Source organism: Mobula birostris, chromosome 3, assembly GCF_030028105.1.
Source record: "Mobula birostris isolate sMobBir1 chromosome 3, sMobBir1.hap1, whole genome shotgun sequence".
Taxonomy (NCBI): Eukaryota; Metazoa; Chordata; class Chondrichthyes; order Myliobatiformes; family Myliobatidae; genus Mobula; species Mobula birostris.
In genome coordinates, this window is record NC_092372.1 from 70,979,605 (window position 1) to 70,998,220 (window position 18,616).

Consider the following 18,616-nt stretch of genomic DNA (forward strand, 5'->3'; position numbering starts at 1 on the left):
CGATGAGCAAAATGGTTGTGCTGGGCTGCAATTGCTTCTGTGCTTTATATTCACATACAAGATTAGACGATCCAAAGCTTGCCTGAGGAGGTAGGCTTTGAGGAAAATCTTAAATGTAGGGCACAGGTAGGTTATTTAGAGATAGAGTTTGTAATCCTGATGATTATACATACATCCCATGAAAGGTGTCGACACGGCAAGATACAAAAATTAGAATAATTGATTTACTTCTTCACACCGGCAATCCTGATATTTTTTCTTTATGACTAATTGGCTCTGAACTGAGGAGAGTTAAGAGTGAACAGTACCACTGCAGAACATTGGTGTATTGTTGGAATTACTTAAAAGTGGCTGCACCACTGTTACAAATAGAATGGATATCAGAAGCTGAACCTAAGGAAATTTTAATAAAGAACACACAGAAATTGAAACCCAACAAAAAAAAAAAAGGTGTTTTGGTATGTGAATTAGTTCTTGCTAAAATCCTCAACCAGAAACCACACATCTGAGCCTTCCTTTAAGAAATACCCGGGATTTTTAACTTTCAAATTTTCTGCTGCATAGCTTTTCTAGTGCCAGAAGCACTTGCCATGTTAGTTGCTCTTTCACAGAGAACTACTAATCAAACTGTTTTAAGTGAATATTTTCCATGTTGTAGCTTGTAGGCAAAGCAGTAGATATTACAACAACTTTTCTAAAAAAAATGTATATTTCTTTCAATGGCAAATTTGGTAATACTGGTACAATCAGGAAGAGTATTTCTTCAGAAGAGTATTTCTACTTTAAAAATTCCATAAAGAGCTGCCATTAATTTGTTTTCTACTTAAATTCATGCCAAGAACTAATAGTATTTGCTTTCTTCCAAGTCAGTCTGATCAGTAATAAGACAGATTTATGGCTGTGACAGTGTAATGATAATAAATAATGCTTAACATTTAGTGGAAAGCATAACATTACAAATTCAAATGTGCTTATTTTCAACTTCCAGCTTCATATTGTATTCAAAATATTGTAACTTTATGCTTTCCTCTGAATGTCACACATTATTTGTAATCATTGGACTTCCGTTCTCTTATATCATTACCCAATCAGAATATCTCAACATATTGTACTATGATACAGAAATCACTACCAGGCTTATTACACAACCTGCCTGAAGGCCTGCACATGGGACCAGACACTTGTTTGCTCATTTAAAACTGGACGTGAAGCCAAAAGGCCCCGACTGACAATTTACTCAGCACTGAACTTGTGTGGGATGCTGGGCCTTCACTTCTTCAAGGTTCACAACACTGCCATCTACAGGCTTCAGTATCAGGCGCAACTCCAATCCAGAATCAGCTCAGCTGAACTTGGTGGAGATTCCCGCTGTTTGTGGCTTGTGGTTCCAAACCGGGGGCATTCTACCTAATCTCATAGAAGTTGTAAATCTCAGTTTGCAAAGTTACTGCATAAACCGTTCTGATGCAATTCTACATAGAGATCACTGATGTAGACACTGGGAAAATACCACTCAGTTTCCATACCAGTGTAGGGTCCGAGGCTTCTCATTTGTATGGGGATTCAAAACTCTATTGATTTGACAATACCGCAAGATGTTTTAATAGGTAGTGAAGCTTATTGAAAATGTTAATACATTTCAATTATTTACTTCAGTGTTTTTAAATATCAGAAAATTGATTTACAATATACTATCCTAAGGTTTATTTTCTTGCAGGCATTCGCAGTAACACAAAGAACGACATCAGAATCCATGAAAACTACAAAGACTGACTGACAACGACATTGCAAAAGACAACAAACTGTACAAATACAGTAAAAATAAACAAAAAATAATATTGAGAAGATAAGTTGTAGAGTCCTTGAAAGTGTGTCCATAGGTTGTGGAATCAGTTCAGTGTTGAGGTGAGTGATTATTTTATATACATATTTGGAGATAAAATGTGGGATAGGCCCTTCAGGCCCTAAAGCAACCCATTAATTTAACCTGAGCCTAATCACAGGACAATTTACAATGAACGATTAACCAACATGTCTTTGGACTGTGGAGCATCCAGAAGAAACCCATTCATTCCATGGGGAAAATATACAGACTTAGTTCAGAGATACATATGGCGTAGCTTTCAGAGGAAGGGCAAAAGGCAATACAAATGAAATGATACAATTTTAAAGAGGATGAAAAACAGAAATTTACTTACAGAAATATTTGAAGGCAGCAGGATAAGTGAAGAAGGCAGCTTGAAAAAGGGATTGGGTACAAAAGTAAGGAAATTATGGTTAATGTTTATAGAACATTGGGTTAAGCTGTAGCACTGTCCATTACTAGGCTTGACATTTGAGAAGTACACCTAGGTCTTGAAGAAAACAGAAGAGACTCACTAGAACGGTACTGAAATTAAGATATTTTCAATTGTCGGAATAAATGAACTGATCTTCAATTTTTTTTATGTGAGAGAGGTGTTCAAAGCCATTATGGATTTCAATAAGAAAATAAGAGTCATGACAGAAGTGCAAGTAAACATTGGGCTCAAACTTGAGTGATTTATAAACAAAATTTTCCTGGTAACTTCATAAAATAAATACACAGTTGCAATTTGGAATTCACGGGCGAATGGTGATATCACTAAAACACATGTCTCCACCTGTGCTTTCCATGTCTGAATCTTCCTTTTCACAACATTTTATCTTGTTCATTTAACATCAGAGATGCCCTCCAATGCACTATAATAACAAGTTCCTATTACCTATTAATTGCTTCCAATAACATGCGCCTCAAATAGCCTCTGACAACCAAGTCCAGCTCCTGGCCTTCATGTGTAGCTTAGCTACTAAGGCCGGCGGAACCATTACTACTAACAGGAAAAGGGGCAAATTTATTTACAGAAATATTTGAAGGCAGCAGAATAAGTGAAGAAGGCAGCTTGAAAAAGGAACGGGATACAAAATCCCATTCCACTAAGCCCGGCAGAACCATTTCTACTGACAGGAGACGGGGCAAACGGTTTATTTGCACCTTAAAACCAGTCACTTCGGGCAGATGAGGCTCGCCAGCCAAGGTTGGTAGGCCATCGAGGGGAAGGAAGGCTCCGATCTCAAACCTCCACTACCTTGTGGCTTTACCCACTCATGGGGAAGGGTTCAGGAGTAAACCCCCGAGGGAAAATCTGGAGCTGGAGTCCCTAAGGCAGTTGTACATTGAGTTCAATGTTGACCGGCAACTCCTGCAATGCTGCTGGTACCAAACTGTATTGGTCTCTGCTGTTCCCTTGGGTTTATCAGTGCGTGGAGCTTGCTACATGGGCAACAGTTTGCTCTCCATATCATACTGCCCAGGCTTGCATATCTGGACAGCTAAGATGCACTACCTATGGTCAACCCTGGCTGACAGCAGCCCTCAAGAATAAAGAGACGTTAAATGTCAAATGAGCATGCAATGCCTTTTCTAAGAAGCAGAACTAAAACTTTTTCAATTATTTTCAGTATATAATTATACATTTCACGCTAGGTTTATGTGTCAACACAAATGGATCCACCCATCCTAGCAAACATTATCTTAGTAAACATTCCCTACCTCAAAATGCATGGAATGCAAACACGCTACAGAAAAATGTAAATATAAATTATAAGCTTTGATTATATTAATTGGGATTATGAGGTATAGAGCTGGTTGGGCAGGCAAAATCTAAATAAAGGAGAAATCAACAACCCGGCAAGTGCAGATGTCGTACAATTAACATTTCAATATAGTTTATCTGTATCTATGAAACTCTAAATTTATCTGGAAAGTACTGAGGAATAAACTGGCCTTTAATTTGAAAACTGTCCTTAATACTGGAAAACAAAAGTCAGTTAAAGATTATTTAAATCCTAAATATAAAAAAAAATGTTAATGGACTGCACAGAAGTCACGAATTATTTGCTTCAGTGGTAAACAAAGATAAATATCAAAATATATTGGAAACACTCAAGAGGTCAAACAGAAAAGCAGAAGGATATTCAACCTTAGTTGTTAAATCTGCTTCACTTTTCACAAATACTGTCTAAACTGCTGAATGTTTCCAGCACTTTGTTTTTGCTTCAGATTTGCAGCTTCTGTGAACAATTGGATTTTTCAAAGGAGAAAAGATTTGTATTTCTACATTGCTTTACACAATCTCACGCCACCCCAAAGCCTTTTACAATCAACACCGTACTTCAGAAGTATTGTTGTTGTGGTACAGTAGAAGTCAGTGGCCAGTTTGCAGCCTCCCACAAAAAACAAGGTAATAATGACAGTATTTTCTTTCAGCAATGTTGATGGGAGAATAAAATGAAAAAATATATTCATATTTGTGACTGTTACTATATAGGTAGATAAATATATCAGTTACAAATTGTATATAAATCATATTTTATATGATCAGAAACACACAATAAAACAAACCTGACACTTTAATTCACATTTCAAAAAGTTTTTTTTAAATAGGTCATGATTGCTATGTTTTCCACATACAACACTATACAGAAATGTTTCACACTTGTAGAGCATGGTTAAATGAAATGCAGATAAAATGTTAGGCACTCAAAAACAATTCAGCTAACACCACTTTAAAACAAAATAATTTCACACTTAACTGGGAGGTTCTGTCAAACTAAGTAGCAGGAGAAGGAGCTAACACCTACAAAAAGTAGAGCCCTCTTGAATACCTTGCACACCCTTGAACCACAGCTCAGTGCAAGAATAGGCTTATCGCTCACAAGAAAGACAGCTATTCAAAAGGATGGAAAACAGAGGCAATTTCAGATCTTGCTATATCACATCACATGCTTTTGCAAAACAAGGAGTCATTAGACATACCCAAATTTTATCTAATTGCATAACCTTCTCCTCTGGACAACTCTAAAGTTGTTTGACTATCCTGACTGTATAAATTATAGATCTAAGTAGAACAATTATATCAAATGGATTTTTCACTGTAACGTCGAACCAAAGTGAACAAAAACTCCCTAAGTGGGCCACATGTTACAAAGTACCCACTAGAATTACATTTAAATATAATTAATTGTGTGTCATTTCATTTTGTATATTGAAACACCACTTAACCATGATGGTGAATCATGAGGACATGGTGCCACTTCCTTTGGTTTTAGTGGAGTGGGGTGGGGCACAAAAGATTAGAGGATTAATAAAAAGCACAAAAAATAAACACATCCTGAAACAGGTCCTTTTTAAATTCTTATTTGACATTCTTCAGTATTTCCTTTCTTCCTTCGTTTTAAAAAAATCCAGTGTTCACTGCTGTTCATGCAATGGTCAACAAGTTTGTTAAATTCAGGCTTACTCTTTAAATTGTATTTAAATGAAATGAAGCAACAAAAGTTAGGCAAAAACGAAGTAAGACAGCTAAACAAGACCCATTTCAACAGTTCGTTGGGATATCGTTGTCTGGATGAGTGCAGTTCTGTTAATACTTGAGAAAATGGACAGATCTTCCATTATCTCCTGAAGCATTCATTCTTCCCGGCTGTAGTGTGCATCATTTACAAAAAGGCAGTGGTACTACTCGCTCAGTAACTCCAATACTATGACCTCTACCGTCTAGAAGGACAGAGCTTGAAGTGGAGTCAACATATCTGGGACTCATTGAGCTAAAGCGCCTGTATCTATGCTGTTTTGCTTTATGACTTTATGACACTATCTGCAAGTTGCCTGCACACCGCCCCATTTTAGAAAATTATCATTGTTACTTTCACACTGTGGAGAATAATTCGTTTGATCTTGTTGAACAGTTTCTGCATTCAGTGAGTAATCTTTTTCCATGGATCTAATGTGGTTTCATGCTGCATTGCCCCATTCTTGCTGGAATGACAGAGGGAAAAGTCAAATTTTACAGGTTGAGTCATATCTAACTGGATGAAAATATGAAAAATGAAAAATTTGCAAAGAAGTGTACAATTATTTAACTTTATGGGGGAGGTGGGTAGGTTCGCACCCACAAATTCTCTGATATTCAAGGGAAAGTTGTGTCACACAGTGGCAAATACTTCAAAATTTTATTCCTAAAGCAATTAAGCTGCAAGAAAAAAAATCAATTGTGAATTATAACAAAAATATAGAGAAAGGCTTTGAATCACATGCTTTGATACCACAGTCAAATAGAAAATTGTGCCACTTAAAATAGCATTTCTGAATTCACACTGATAAACAAGCTTGGTATTCTATTTAGTCAGTATAACTGATGATTATTCATAAGAATACTATTCAAAGTGCAATTATTATCAAAGTATATACACAAAATATAACTCTGAGATTCATTCCCACAGCCAGCCACAAAACAAAGAAACACCATGGAACCTGATCAAGAAAACATTAAACAAAGTGTGAAAAAGAACAAATTGCACAAACGGCAAAATGCAAGCGAACAACACATCGAGTATCAAACATCAAACGAGGAGTCCAGGAGAATTCAGTTTAGTTACGTTCAGCATCGTGCCACTAGCCCACTGCAGGCTGCACGTACAGCCATTCTTCACTGAAGTGCCCCGGTCCATATCAACCTCCCCGATCAAACCGCTCAAAAACAACAAAAAAAAAACCGTAACTGGAATCCAGTACAGAAGTATCCAAAACAACACCTTGCAGAAGCATACCAGCCAGGCTTTCTTTGCCTTCTTCCATCCACTTTAAATTTCTTTGTGTTTCAAAGTCAATTTAGTCTCAAAAAAGAAACCCAAATCAATCTTCAAAGTCCCCAATTTATACACTACTTTAAGACTAATTCTTAATATTGTTATATTTTTAAAAGTATGCCAGTAATTGGACTACAAAATCCATTCCAAGTTAGCACTCACTCCCTCTAGTTTGAATCTGAAGCTGCAAACTAAGGGTTGCTCTTGCATAACCTATAGCTAAATGAAGCCTTAATGTAAAAACACTTACAACAATCTCATGTCTTAACCCAATTTATTGTCTGAGTTTATAGGTGATACAACACTATCAATGAAGTGAACTGAAGGACAAATAGGATTGGCTCAGATGGGAATTTTAATCCGTATGGACCAGTTGTATGGCTATGGTTATGCAATTGAGAGATGCATTCTCTCTCATAACTGGACTAAAACATTCTATATCTGATGTTTTGACACCTTAGCATCCAAGACACAAGAGCCCAATTTCCCATCAATTGTCATTATTTCTTTGATCGCTTTTCTGGTCATGAAGTATTCTCACTTAGCGTTAAAACTAACTACAGATCACCAAAGACCACTGCTACAATAAGTTACATTGATTCAAGCTAAAGTCTTCTTTATCCTGAACACCCTTGTAAGAAGGAAAACTATAAGCTAAACTATGTTGATGCAAACAGCCGCACGCAGGCTGTAACCAGCCCAAAGATAACTGCATGGTCGGAAGAACTAGGTAGATTTGAAAGATGGAGGGAAACACACATAGAAAAACAGAAGCAGGCATATTATAATTTACATCCAGCAATGGGGTGGAGTGCACCCTGTAAACCACAGTGCAATCTAAACTGAATGCAAGCAAACAGGGTAAGGTCCTTTTTTTTTCCAAGGAGTGACATGTTATTACATTTAAGCTTTCTCGGCACAACATTCCAGAGCTTGTCCTTAAGGTTGTAGTTATTTTTTTTTTTTTAAAAAGTTCTCAAGTAAATCCATTTATAAATCTTCAGCTTACTTTCTGCAGTTTGGTACCAAAATCAAACAATAAAACAGCATTATAGAGCATATGTTACATAGACCAGTAACCAAAACAATAACACACTGTGCTTTGGCAAGGACTATCCTTTCTTTACAAATAGTTCTTCATGAGTACCTGGTTTCTCCTTGTACCTTTTATAGGTTATCAAATTTTATTTCTATTGATTATTCTCCAGAAAACTACTAATATTACATATTATAGGGCACCCAACTTAAATATTAATAACCACATTTCCACCACTTTGCATATCATTTACACCTCTGGGCCAGAGGTTCACATATTCAAGTCTGACTCCAGAGATTTAAGCTCAAAAGCTTGAGCAGACACTCTGGTGGAGCAGGGAGGGAATCCTCTGCTGACAGAGATGCTGCCTTCAATTGAGCTGTTCAACTGTGGTGCCATCCTCTGACAGATGTGAAGGATACCATGATGCTGCTTGAAGGATTATGAGGTTCTGAGTTGGAGCATGACCTGCTACAATTTCCCTGCACTTCTAGAGAAGACACTGTTCAAACTGTATGAAGTCAGAGCTGCTCTGCAGCTCAAATCACTTTGGAGAAACAGAGCTGGGTAATGGATCTAGTGCTTCCCCAGTGTATATGACACATAAACTCTCCTCGGGTTTCCAGCTGGGTCCAGGTGTTGATTTTAACTGCCATTTTGAGACAAGCTCCACCATCTTCATCTGGGATGATGCCTAGACACGTCTAGTTCAGTGTGTATATAAACTCAACTCCTGCCTCCTGTCCTTCCTAAATTGGATAGTCCTCAACCCATTAGGTTTCTGCTGTTCCACCTTGTTTAAAATTGTTTTCATGTTCTTACTTAGAATGAGACCTTCGTCTTTGTTGAAACTGTTGTTTCCGGGCAGACAGTGGAAAGCCGCATCAAGGAGGGTAGGAGGTTACCCGGAGAAATCAGCAGCGGCAGAACCGTGCGTTCGCAATCACCACAGGATTGAATTTGACGGCACAAGACCGCTGTGCCGGGCCAATGGCTTTTGGGACTGCCTGGAGAAGGAGGCCATTAAATAAGACTGGAGAATAAGAATCTCAAAGGTGGCAGAGTTCGTCATCAAATCTTCAGTTAAAAATTGGACTTTTGAGGAATGTTAACTTCTACACAAAAACTGTCATTTCTTTCAATTGTCTTTTTCTTATTGTAAATTTACAATTCCAGTGATATGTGAAACAAGATAAAATCCTTTGGTGTTACCCCCTTACACTGGCATGGATAGAGGAATGGCTGACAGCAGGAGGTAGCGAGTGGGAGTAATAGGGGCCTTTTCTAGTTGGCTGCCAGTGACTAGTGGTTATTCCTCACAGGTCAGTATTGGGACCGTAACTTTTCACATTTGTTTGTCAATGAGTTAGATAGTGGAATTGACGGTTTTGCAGCAAAGTTCGCAGATGATAGGAAGAAAGGTGGAGAAGTAGGTAGTGCTGAGGAAACAATGCGATTACAGCAGGAATTAAACAAATTGTAAGAATGGGCAAAGATGCGGCAGATGGAATACAGTGTTAAGAAATGTATGATAATGCATTTTGGTAAAAATAAAAAATAGTGCAGACTATTACCTAAGTGGAGAGAAAATTCAAACATCAAAGGTTCAAAGGGACTTGGGAGTCCTCATACAAGACTCCCAGAAAGTTAATTTATAGGTTGGGACTGTGGTGAAGGTGGCAAATGCAATGTTAGCATTTATTTCAAGGGGAATAGAATATAAAAACAAGGAGATAATATTGAAAATTTATAAGACACTAATCAGGCTGCACTTGGAGTATTGTCAACAGTTTTGGTCCCCATATCTCAGAGAGGATGTACTGCCATTGGAGAGAGTCTAGAGGAGATTCACAAGGATGATTCCAGGAATAAAGGGGTTAAGATATGAGGAGCGTTTGTCAGCTTTGGGCCTGTACTCATTGGAATTTAGAAGAATGCATGGGGATCTCATTGAAACCTAATGAATATTGAAAGGACTAGATAAGGTAGATTTGGAGAGAATATTTCCTCTGGTGGGGTATCCAGAACTAAAGGGCATAGCCTCAAAATTGAGGGGCGACCCTTTAGAACTGAAGCAAGGAGGAATCTTCTTAGTCAAAGAGTGGTGAATCTGTGGAATGTTCTGCCACAGACTGCGATGAAGGTCAAGTCAACAGACATATTTAAAAATCTTCACAACTCCATCCTGTTTCTATTCAGTTACTCAATTATATAATGCCAACACGTGCAGTAGATTCAGGATTTGTTCGGCTTTCATCTTCACATTTAACATATAATCTTGCAATCAGCAGCTTGTGCAGTAACATTGTGCTGTCATCATAAAGCCAAACCCAAGTTCCAGGAAAGTTGCCCAACCCACACCAGATCACAACGACATGTTAGGTTAGAACATGTCAATGTTCCTTAGAAAGGATATTCTTAGGAGAATCATCCAGTGAGGTCATGTACACTTAATGGCCACTTTATTAGGTAAACCTGTCCATTCATGCAAATATCTAATCAGCCAATCATGTGGCAGCAACTTAATGCATAAAAAGATGCAGCAGTGGTTAAGAGGTTCAGTTCTTGCTCAGGGTAAACATCAGAATGGGGAAGAAATGACGAGGTGACTTTGACTGTGGAATGATTGCTGGCAAGAGAAAGGGTGGTTTGATTATCTCAGAAACTGATCTCCTGGGATTTTCATACATAACAGTGTCTAGAGTGACAAGATGGTGCGATAAACAAAAAACACTCAGGAAGCAGCAGTTCTGTGGAAAAAAATGTTTTGTTAATGAGAGAACTCCAAGGAGAATGGCCAGATTGTGACGGCATTGTTTGATGAGCCCCCTGCTGAATAGTCATTGGGAATTGGAACAGAAGACATGTAGAGATTGCAGCTAGTTGTCAACATAACAGGAAAGTATTAGTATAATATTTTAACCTCCCCTAGAGGTGACTGGGCCAACCATATTGTGAAAGGCTTGGACAGAGTACAAGTTGTGAAACAAATCCAAGAAAACATCCTTGATCAATATCTAGAGGGATCTACAAGACAGGGTGCAACACTGAACCTTCTCCTGGGGAATGAGATCGGGCAAATGGTGAAAGAGTCTGTTGGTGAGCACTTTGAGTCCCGGGACCATTATTCTGTTAGTTTTAAAATAGTTATGGAGAAGTATACAAATGGCTCACAGGTTAAAACAGTTAAACTAGCAGAGCAAATTTTGCAGCCACTAGGCGGGATCATCCAAAAAGATTGTTTGCAAGGAAAGGAGTGTCTTGCAAGTGGGAGGCCTTTAAAAGTTTTATGGCAAGAGATTAAGGTCTGCACGTTCCTGTTAAAGTGAAGAACCAGGCCGACAGGTTTAGGGGTCCCTGGTTGACAAAAGGTATTGAGGCTCCGGTTAAGAAAAAGAAATTGACATATACTATGCATAAATAAATGGAAACTAGTTAAAAGTGTAGGATTCAGACAGGCACATTGGGAATATTTAAAACATGGATGACGAGTTGAGAAGGCTGTGGGCCAAATGCAGGCAGATAGAACTAGCTTGCTGAGCAACAATCGGCATGAACGAGTTAGGTCAATGGGCTTCTTTCCAATTAGCACTATCTAATAAACCTCACTGCTCTGAATTAGATACTACCTCCACATGCTGGTTAACACAAATAAAACAGCTTGGTTTAAAAAACAAAACTAATAACCAGGCCCAAACTCTACTAGTACAGTTGCTACTGCATCATGAAACCATCAGCAACATCCCTCCCCACGCCACACGACCTCCAGCAAGCTTCAAATGACGGGACAGCACAATAAGTAAACTAGGGGTGGGGTGCTGATGGCAAGGGCAGATAAAAATCTAGACAATGTTTCACTGACTCTTTTTAGCAACAACAACTTGTCAACCTAAATGTATACTACAGACTACCTGGTCTAGTAGGTGCTGATCTCCTCTCTAACCAGAAGGCAGTCCATTCTCTCTTAATGGATTAAAGAAAATCAGTGTACATGGTCCACAGGTCCACAAATCACTAACAGGATTGCTAATTTAGCTTGTCAGATGGAACTCAATTCAGCTTTAATACTTACCCCAACAATGCAAAATGCATGAACTAAATTATTGTTGAACTTGGCTTCTGCAGATGGTGCACAGTATTGGTAGTACAAATACACAAATATAGAGTTACACAGTACAGCTAATAAAGGCAACTTTGTCTCTAAAACAGCAGCTTGACGGAAAAGATAAAGTTACTGAAAGCAGAATTGATCTCCCAATCTACCTCATTATGCCATTGTATTGTATTTATTTACCTGCACTCTTTTTCTAACAGGAACACCACATTCTGTGTTCCATTTGTCTCAGTGTGGGTGTGTTTGCCATGATCTGTCTGGAGGGGATGCAAACAGAAGTTCATCTTGCTGTTTCACTGTACATGTGACAATTAGAGGCAACACCGACACAAGATATCCCACTGAACGCTTGGTGCAAGCCTTGCTGTACAGAAGAGGTCTACAAAGAAAGACAAGTGGCTGTGGCTACATAGCCGAATAAATCCTCGTCTGGAGCCCCGAACCGCATTGGCCTCAGGATGGTTTAAGGGAAAAAAAGACATTGAAATTTAGGTTAATTCTGGGGCAAGTTACTGAGCAGCTGCAATGCCACAGGGTGCTGCACCTTGCTCAAGTTTCTGAGAAGGAGGTGGATGAGATAATGAGCCCCCTTTGAGTGTGATAATACCTACACCTTTCCACCTTTATTGACGTAATTAACTGCTGCAGAGACTGAACACTTTCTCTCTCCTATCGACTGACACTGAGGTAATTGTGTTTCATTAGAACTGGGCAAAATTACAATTTAAACATGAGGTGGGAGGGTGGAGAAAATAAGGGCGGTGTGTGAGATAAAGTGGAGGGCAAGACAGACCAAATAACATGAGAGGTGACAGCAGCAGGCGGTGAAGGTACGTTATTGCAGCTGGTCTGTCGGGAAGAAGTGCAAATAGAAGGAAACGAGGACATAACATAATACTGCCTGTATGAGAAATAAGGTGACTTCGTTGCTGAAAATATAATGCATTGATGGAGAGAGGAAAATGGAATTAACATTACAAGTCAATAATTGTTCATCATAATTGGCATGAAATAGAGGTAATATTTCCTGATCTTGTATTATAAAACCAAAAGACAGATGTTGGACTGAGAGCGGTGGGGATGAAAAATTAAAGTGACTGGCAAATATTCAGAGCCCTTTCTTTTCTGCCCCTTTGTGACATCTCCACCTCAAGTGAGCACAGTTCTTACTATCCGGCTTCCATTCTCCCAGTTTATCAAGCAAGGCCTATTCTGTTCTAATGACAACATTTTCCGCAGCCGGAATCCTCAGGTGTTCAAACACAAGAGATTCTGCAGATGCTGGAAATCCAGAGCAATATACACACACACACACACACACACACACGCACACAAAGTGCTGGAGAACCTGCTGAGTTCCTCCAGTATTTTACGTGTTGTATTTTGAGGTGTCTTCTATTTCTGTTAACCACGGTTTTCTCAGGCATAGTTGACAGGACTCAACGACAGATGCCCCATTTATTGCACATCCACATTCATCCCTTCTCTTCCCAAACAAAACAAGAACATGGTTCCCCAAGACACCACCTGCCTTCGCAGCGTTCAATGGATCATCCATAGTTTGCAGCACCTTCAGTGTGATGTCACTGCCAACCACACCTTCTCTTTCTTCCACCACCCCACTCTTTCCTGTTGGGTCACTCCCTCCACAGCTATATGGGAGCTAACATCCAAGGACACATATTGTATTGAAACGACATGCAGGTAGGCAGAGGGAGTAAGGGGACTCTTTTGGTAAAAAATGAAATGAAATCCTTAGAAAGAGGTGACATTGGATCCAAAGATGTAGAATTCTAGTGGACAGAGTTAATAAAATGCAAGGGTAAAAAGACCCTAATGAGAGTTATATACAAGCCTCTGAATAGTAGCCAGGAAGTGGGATACAAATTACAATGGGAGATGGAAAAGGCATGTAAAAAGGGCAATCTTAAGATGGTCATGGGAGATTTCAATATGCAGGTACATTTGGAAAGTCAGGTTAGTGCTGGATCCCAAGAGAGGAGATTTGTAGAATGCCAGTGAGATGGCTTTTTAGAGCAGCTTGGGTTTGAGCCCACTGGGGAAAGGCAATTTAGGGTTGGATGCTGCATAACGTATCAGATTTGATAAGGGAGCTTAAGGTAAATGCATCCTGAGGAGACAGAGATCATAATATGTTAGAATTCAGTTTGCAGCTTGAGAAGCACAAGATAAAGTCAGAGGTATCAGTATTCCAGTGGAGAAAAGGAAATTACAGAGACATGAGAGAAGAGCTGGCCAAAGTTGATTGGAAGGGGACACTAGCAAGGATGATGGCAGAACAGCAATGACTGGAGTTTCATAAGGCGCAGGATAGATACATCCCAAAGATGAAGTAGTATTCTAGTGGGAGGATGAGGCAACTATGGCTGACAAGGTAAGTCAAAGACAGCATAAAAGCAAAAGATTAGTGGGAAGTCAGAGGATTAGGAAACTTTTAAAAAACCAACAGCAAGTAACTGGAAAAGCCATAAAGAGAGAAAAGATGAAATATAAAGGCAAGCTTGTCAATAATATAACAGAAGATGTCAAAAGATTTTTCAGATATATAAAGACGAAAATAAGGATAAGAGTGGACATTGGACTGCTAGAAAATGATACTAGAGAGGTAGTAATGGGGGACGAAGAATTGGCAGACAAACTGAATATGTATTTCACATCAGTCTTCACTGTGGAAGACACTAGGCAGTATTCTGGTTATTCAAGTATGTCGGGGGCAGAAGTGAGTCAGCTGGACCGGATGAACTACACCCCAGGGTTCTGAAGGAGGTAGCTTAGGAGATTGTGGAGACATTAGTAATGATCTTTCAAGAATCACTAGATTCTGGAACGGTTCCAGATGACCGTAAAATTGTAAATGTCACTTCACTGTTTAAGGGAGAGAGGCAGAAAAAGGACATTATAGGCCAATTTACCTGATTTCAGTGGTTGGGAAATGTGGAATCCATTATTAAGAATGAGGTTTTGGGTACTAGGGGGCACATAATAAAATAGGCCAAAATCAGCATGGTTTCCTTAAGGGGAAATCTAGCCTGACAAATCTTGAAATTCTTTGAGGAAATCACAAGCAGGCAGGATAGACAAAGGAGAGTCAGTATATGTTGAAGCAACACTCACAAAATGCTGGTGGAATGCAGCAGGCCAGGCAGCATCTATTGGAAGAAGCACAATCAACGTTTTGGGCTGACACCCTTCGTCAGGGTCAACGTTTCAGGCCTGACAAAGGGTCTTGGCCCGAAACGTCGACTGTACTTCTTCCTATAGATGCTGCCTGGCCTGCTGCGTTCCACCAGCATTTTGTGTGTGTTGCTGGAATTTCCAGCATCGGCAGATTTTCTCGTGTTTGCGGCAGTACATGTTGCTTACTTGGATTCCCAGAAAGCCTTTGATAAGGTGCCACATAGGGCTGCTTAACAAGTTAAGAGCCTGTGGTGTTGCAGGAATATTCTACATGGACAGAAGATTGGCAGACTGACAGAAGGCAAACAGTGTGAATAAAGGTGGCCCTTTCTGGTTGGCAGCCGGTGTCTAGTGGTTTTCTACAGGGGTCAGAATCGAGACTGCTTTTTTTTAATTTTATATGTTGATGATTTGGATCATGCAATTTATGGCATTGTGGTTAGCTTTACAGACAATACAAAGATAAGTGAAGGGGCAGGTAGTGTTGAGGAAGTAGAGACTTCGACAGATTGTGAGAATGGGCAAAGAAGTGGCAGATGGAATATGGTGTAGCGAACTGTATACCATGCACTTTGGTAGAAGGAATAAAGGTGTCGATTATTTTCTAAATAGGGAGAAAATTCAAAAGTGCAAAGGGATATGGGAGTCCTTGCACAGATCAACTTGAAGGCTAAGCTGGTGGTCAGGAAGGCAAATGCATGAGGGGCGTTTGATGGCTCTGGGCCTGTACTTACTAGATTCTAGAAGAATGTGGAGGGGAGGGCAGTCTCATTGAAGCCCAGCAAATATTGAAGGGCCTAGATGGAGTGGATGCAGGAAGGATATTTCCTCTAGTGGCTGAGACTAGGACCTCAGGTCACAGCCTCAGAATAGAGGTGTGTCCATTTAGAACATAGATGAAGAGGTTAAGCTAACAGGTAGTGAATCTGTGGAATTAGTTGCCACAGATGACTGCGGGGGTCATGCCATTGAGTATATTTAACGTGGAGGTTGATAGGTTCTTCATTAGTCGGGGTATCAATGGTTCCAGGGAAAAGGCAGGAGAATGAGGTTGAGAGGAATAATAAATCAGGCATGATGGAATGATGGAGCAGACCTGATCTGTCACATGGTCTTATTTTGCTCCTGTAACTTATGGACTGATAGATTTATTATCATTATAATTTATCATTATCATTTATTCCTTTCTTGGCAAATTGCAACAATTAACCTTTGATTAGCAACCATTGTGTCAGTTCATCTCCAACGGCAGAGACGATGTATTCAACCTGAGCCTGAGGCTCCGGAGGGTTCCTGTACTGTGGAAGACGTCCTGCCTCGTCCCTGTGCCGAAGACGCCGCGCCCCAGTGGCCTCAATGACTACAGACCGGTGGCATTGGCCTCCCACATCGTGAAGACCCTGGAGAGACTTGTTCTGGAGCGGCTCCGGCCTATGATCAGGCCACACTTAGATCCCTTCCAGTTCGCCTACCAGCCCCGACTAGGAGTTGAGGATGCCATCGTCTACCTGCTGAACTGTGTCTACGCCCACCTGGACAAGCCAGCGAGCACGGTGAGGGTCATGCTTTTTGACTTTTTGACACCATCCGCCCTGCTCTGCTGGGGGAGAAGCTGACAGCGATGCAGGTGGATGCTTCCCTGGTATCAAGGATTCTTGATTACCTGACTGGCAGACCACAGTACGTGTGCTTGCAACACTGTGTGTCCGACAGAGTGATCATCAGCACTGGGGCTCCACAGGGGACTGTCTTATCTCCCTTTCTCTTCACCATTTACACCCCGGACTTCAACTACTGCACAGAGTTTTGTAATCTTCAGAAGTTTTCGGATGACTCTGCCATAGTTGGATGCATCAGCAAGGGAGATGAGGCTGAGTACAGGGCTACGGTAAGAAATTTTGTCACATGGTGTGAGCAGAATTATCTGCAGCTTAATGTGAAAAAGACTAAGGAGCTGGTGGTAGACCTGAGGAGAGCTAAGGTACCGGTGACCCCTGTTTCCATCCAGGGGGTCAGTGTGGACATGGTGGAGGATTACAAATACCTGGAGATACGAATTGACAATAAACTGGACTGGTCAAAGAACACTGACCAGTGTTCAGTCTACAAGAAGGGTCAGAGCCGTCTCTATTTCCTGAGGAGACTGAGGTCCTTTAACATCTGCCGGACGATGCTGAGGATGTTCTACGAGTCTGTGGTGGCCAGTGCGATCATGTTTGCTGTTGTGTGCTGGGGCAGCAGGCAGAGGGTGGCAGACACCAACAGAATCAACAAACTTATTCGTAAGGCCAGTGATGTTGTGGGGATGGAACTGGACTCTCTGATGGTGGTGTCTGAAAAGAGGACGCTGTCTAAGTTGCATGCCATCTTGGCCAATGTCTCCCATCCACTACATAATGTACTGGGTGGGCACAGGAGTACATTCAGCCAGAGACTCATTCCACTGAGATGCAGCACTGAGCATCATAGGAAGTTATTCCTGCCTGTGGCCATCAAACTTTACAACTCCTCCCTTGGAGGGTCAGACATCCTGAGCCAATAGGCTGGTCCTGGACTTATTTCATAATTTACTGGCGTAATTTACATATTACTATTTAACTATTTATAGTTCTATTACTATTTATTATTTATGGAGCAACTGTAACGAAAACCAATTTCCCCCGGGATTAATAAAGTATGACTATGTCTATGACTATGATCTCCTTTCTCTTTCCACCTCTATCCCTCTTTTGCAACCTAAAACAGTTTTGTTTTCAAATTCTAATGAAAGATCGTGATCTAAAAATATTAATTCTGCTTCTCTCTCCACAGATGCTGCCTGAATATGCCCAGTGTTTTCTTCTTTTTCTTTATCAGATTTCCAGCATCAGTAACATTTTACCTCTTAACAGGTGTAAGAACATCATCAAGCATCAGGTTACAACGATTGCCAACATCTATATCATCAATACTAACCTTGCATTTTGCCATCATGTCTGCATGGGGGTTCACATCCTTTTTGTGGGGAGGCCACTCGGAGAAAGATCTGTTGTCGCCAGGACTGTCGGCGTGTACGGACCAAGCTCCCACTACTGTTGGAATCTCTGCATGGGCTCGGCCTGGAGTCATAATCACTGTGGTAGGAAAATATTCAACTCTGTTCAGTAATCCATCTGCAACATGGATTAACTCACTAACCTCCAGCAGGAGATCCCAAATCCATCAATTAACAATACTCAAGAATGGAAAGTGATGTGGAGAAAGGAGGAATAAAAGATTCAATTCAAAAAACTCAGGAGCAGTTAAGGTAGCCAGAATTACTACTCAGGAATAGAATCAGCACATAAAATTTAAATGCATCATTGAAACATTTCTATCATTGCAATATCTTGCTTTTGGATAACAAATAAGAGATGATGTAATCAGTTAAAGAATTCCAAGAAACAATTTGCTTCCGATAAATCTACATAAAAGGTTAAAGAATAGTCTCTCAAACGTCATATTTTATTTCATTCACCTGCACCTTATCAATGCAGAGTAATAATCATAATCAAATAGCTAGATTAATAATTAGAGACCTGGACTATTGATCCAGGTATACGAGTTTCAATCCTACCGCA

The 18,616-nt window shown here is 40.2% G+C and overlaps 1 protein-coding gene across 8 annotated transcripts in view; it reads right to left on the reverse strand.

The window, feature by feature from the left end:
- LOC140195119 (TBC1 domain family member 1-like) overlaps positions 1 to 18,616 on the reverse strand; it is a 245,790-nt gene that overhangs the window by 58,722 nt on the left and 168,452 nt on the right. For 5 of the 8 annotated variants that reach the window (XM_072252892.1, XM_072252895.1, XM_072252898.1 and 2 more), the window contains 2 exons: positions 17,973 to 18,130; positions 2,199 to 2,237 (listed from right to left, as the gene is read on the reverse strand). In XM_072252892.1, coding sequence (XP_072108993.1) covers positions 2,199 to 2,237; positions 17,973 to 18,130 — 197 coding nt within the window. The remainder of the gene's footprint in view (positions 1 to 2,198; positions 2,238 to 17,972; positions 18,131 to 18,616) is intronic. The other 3 variants (XM_072252894.1, XM_072252893.1, XM_072252896.1) reach the window with 1 other exon arrangement.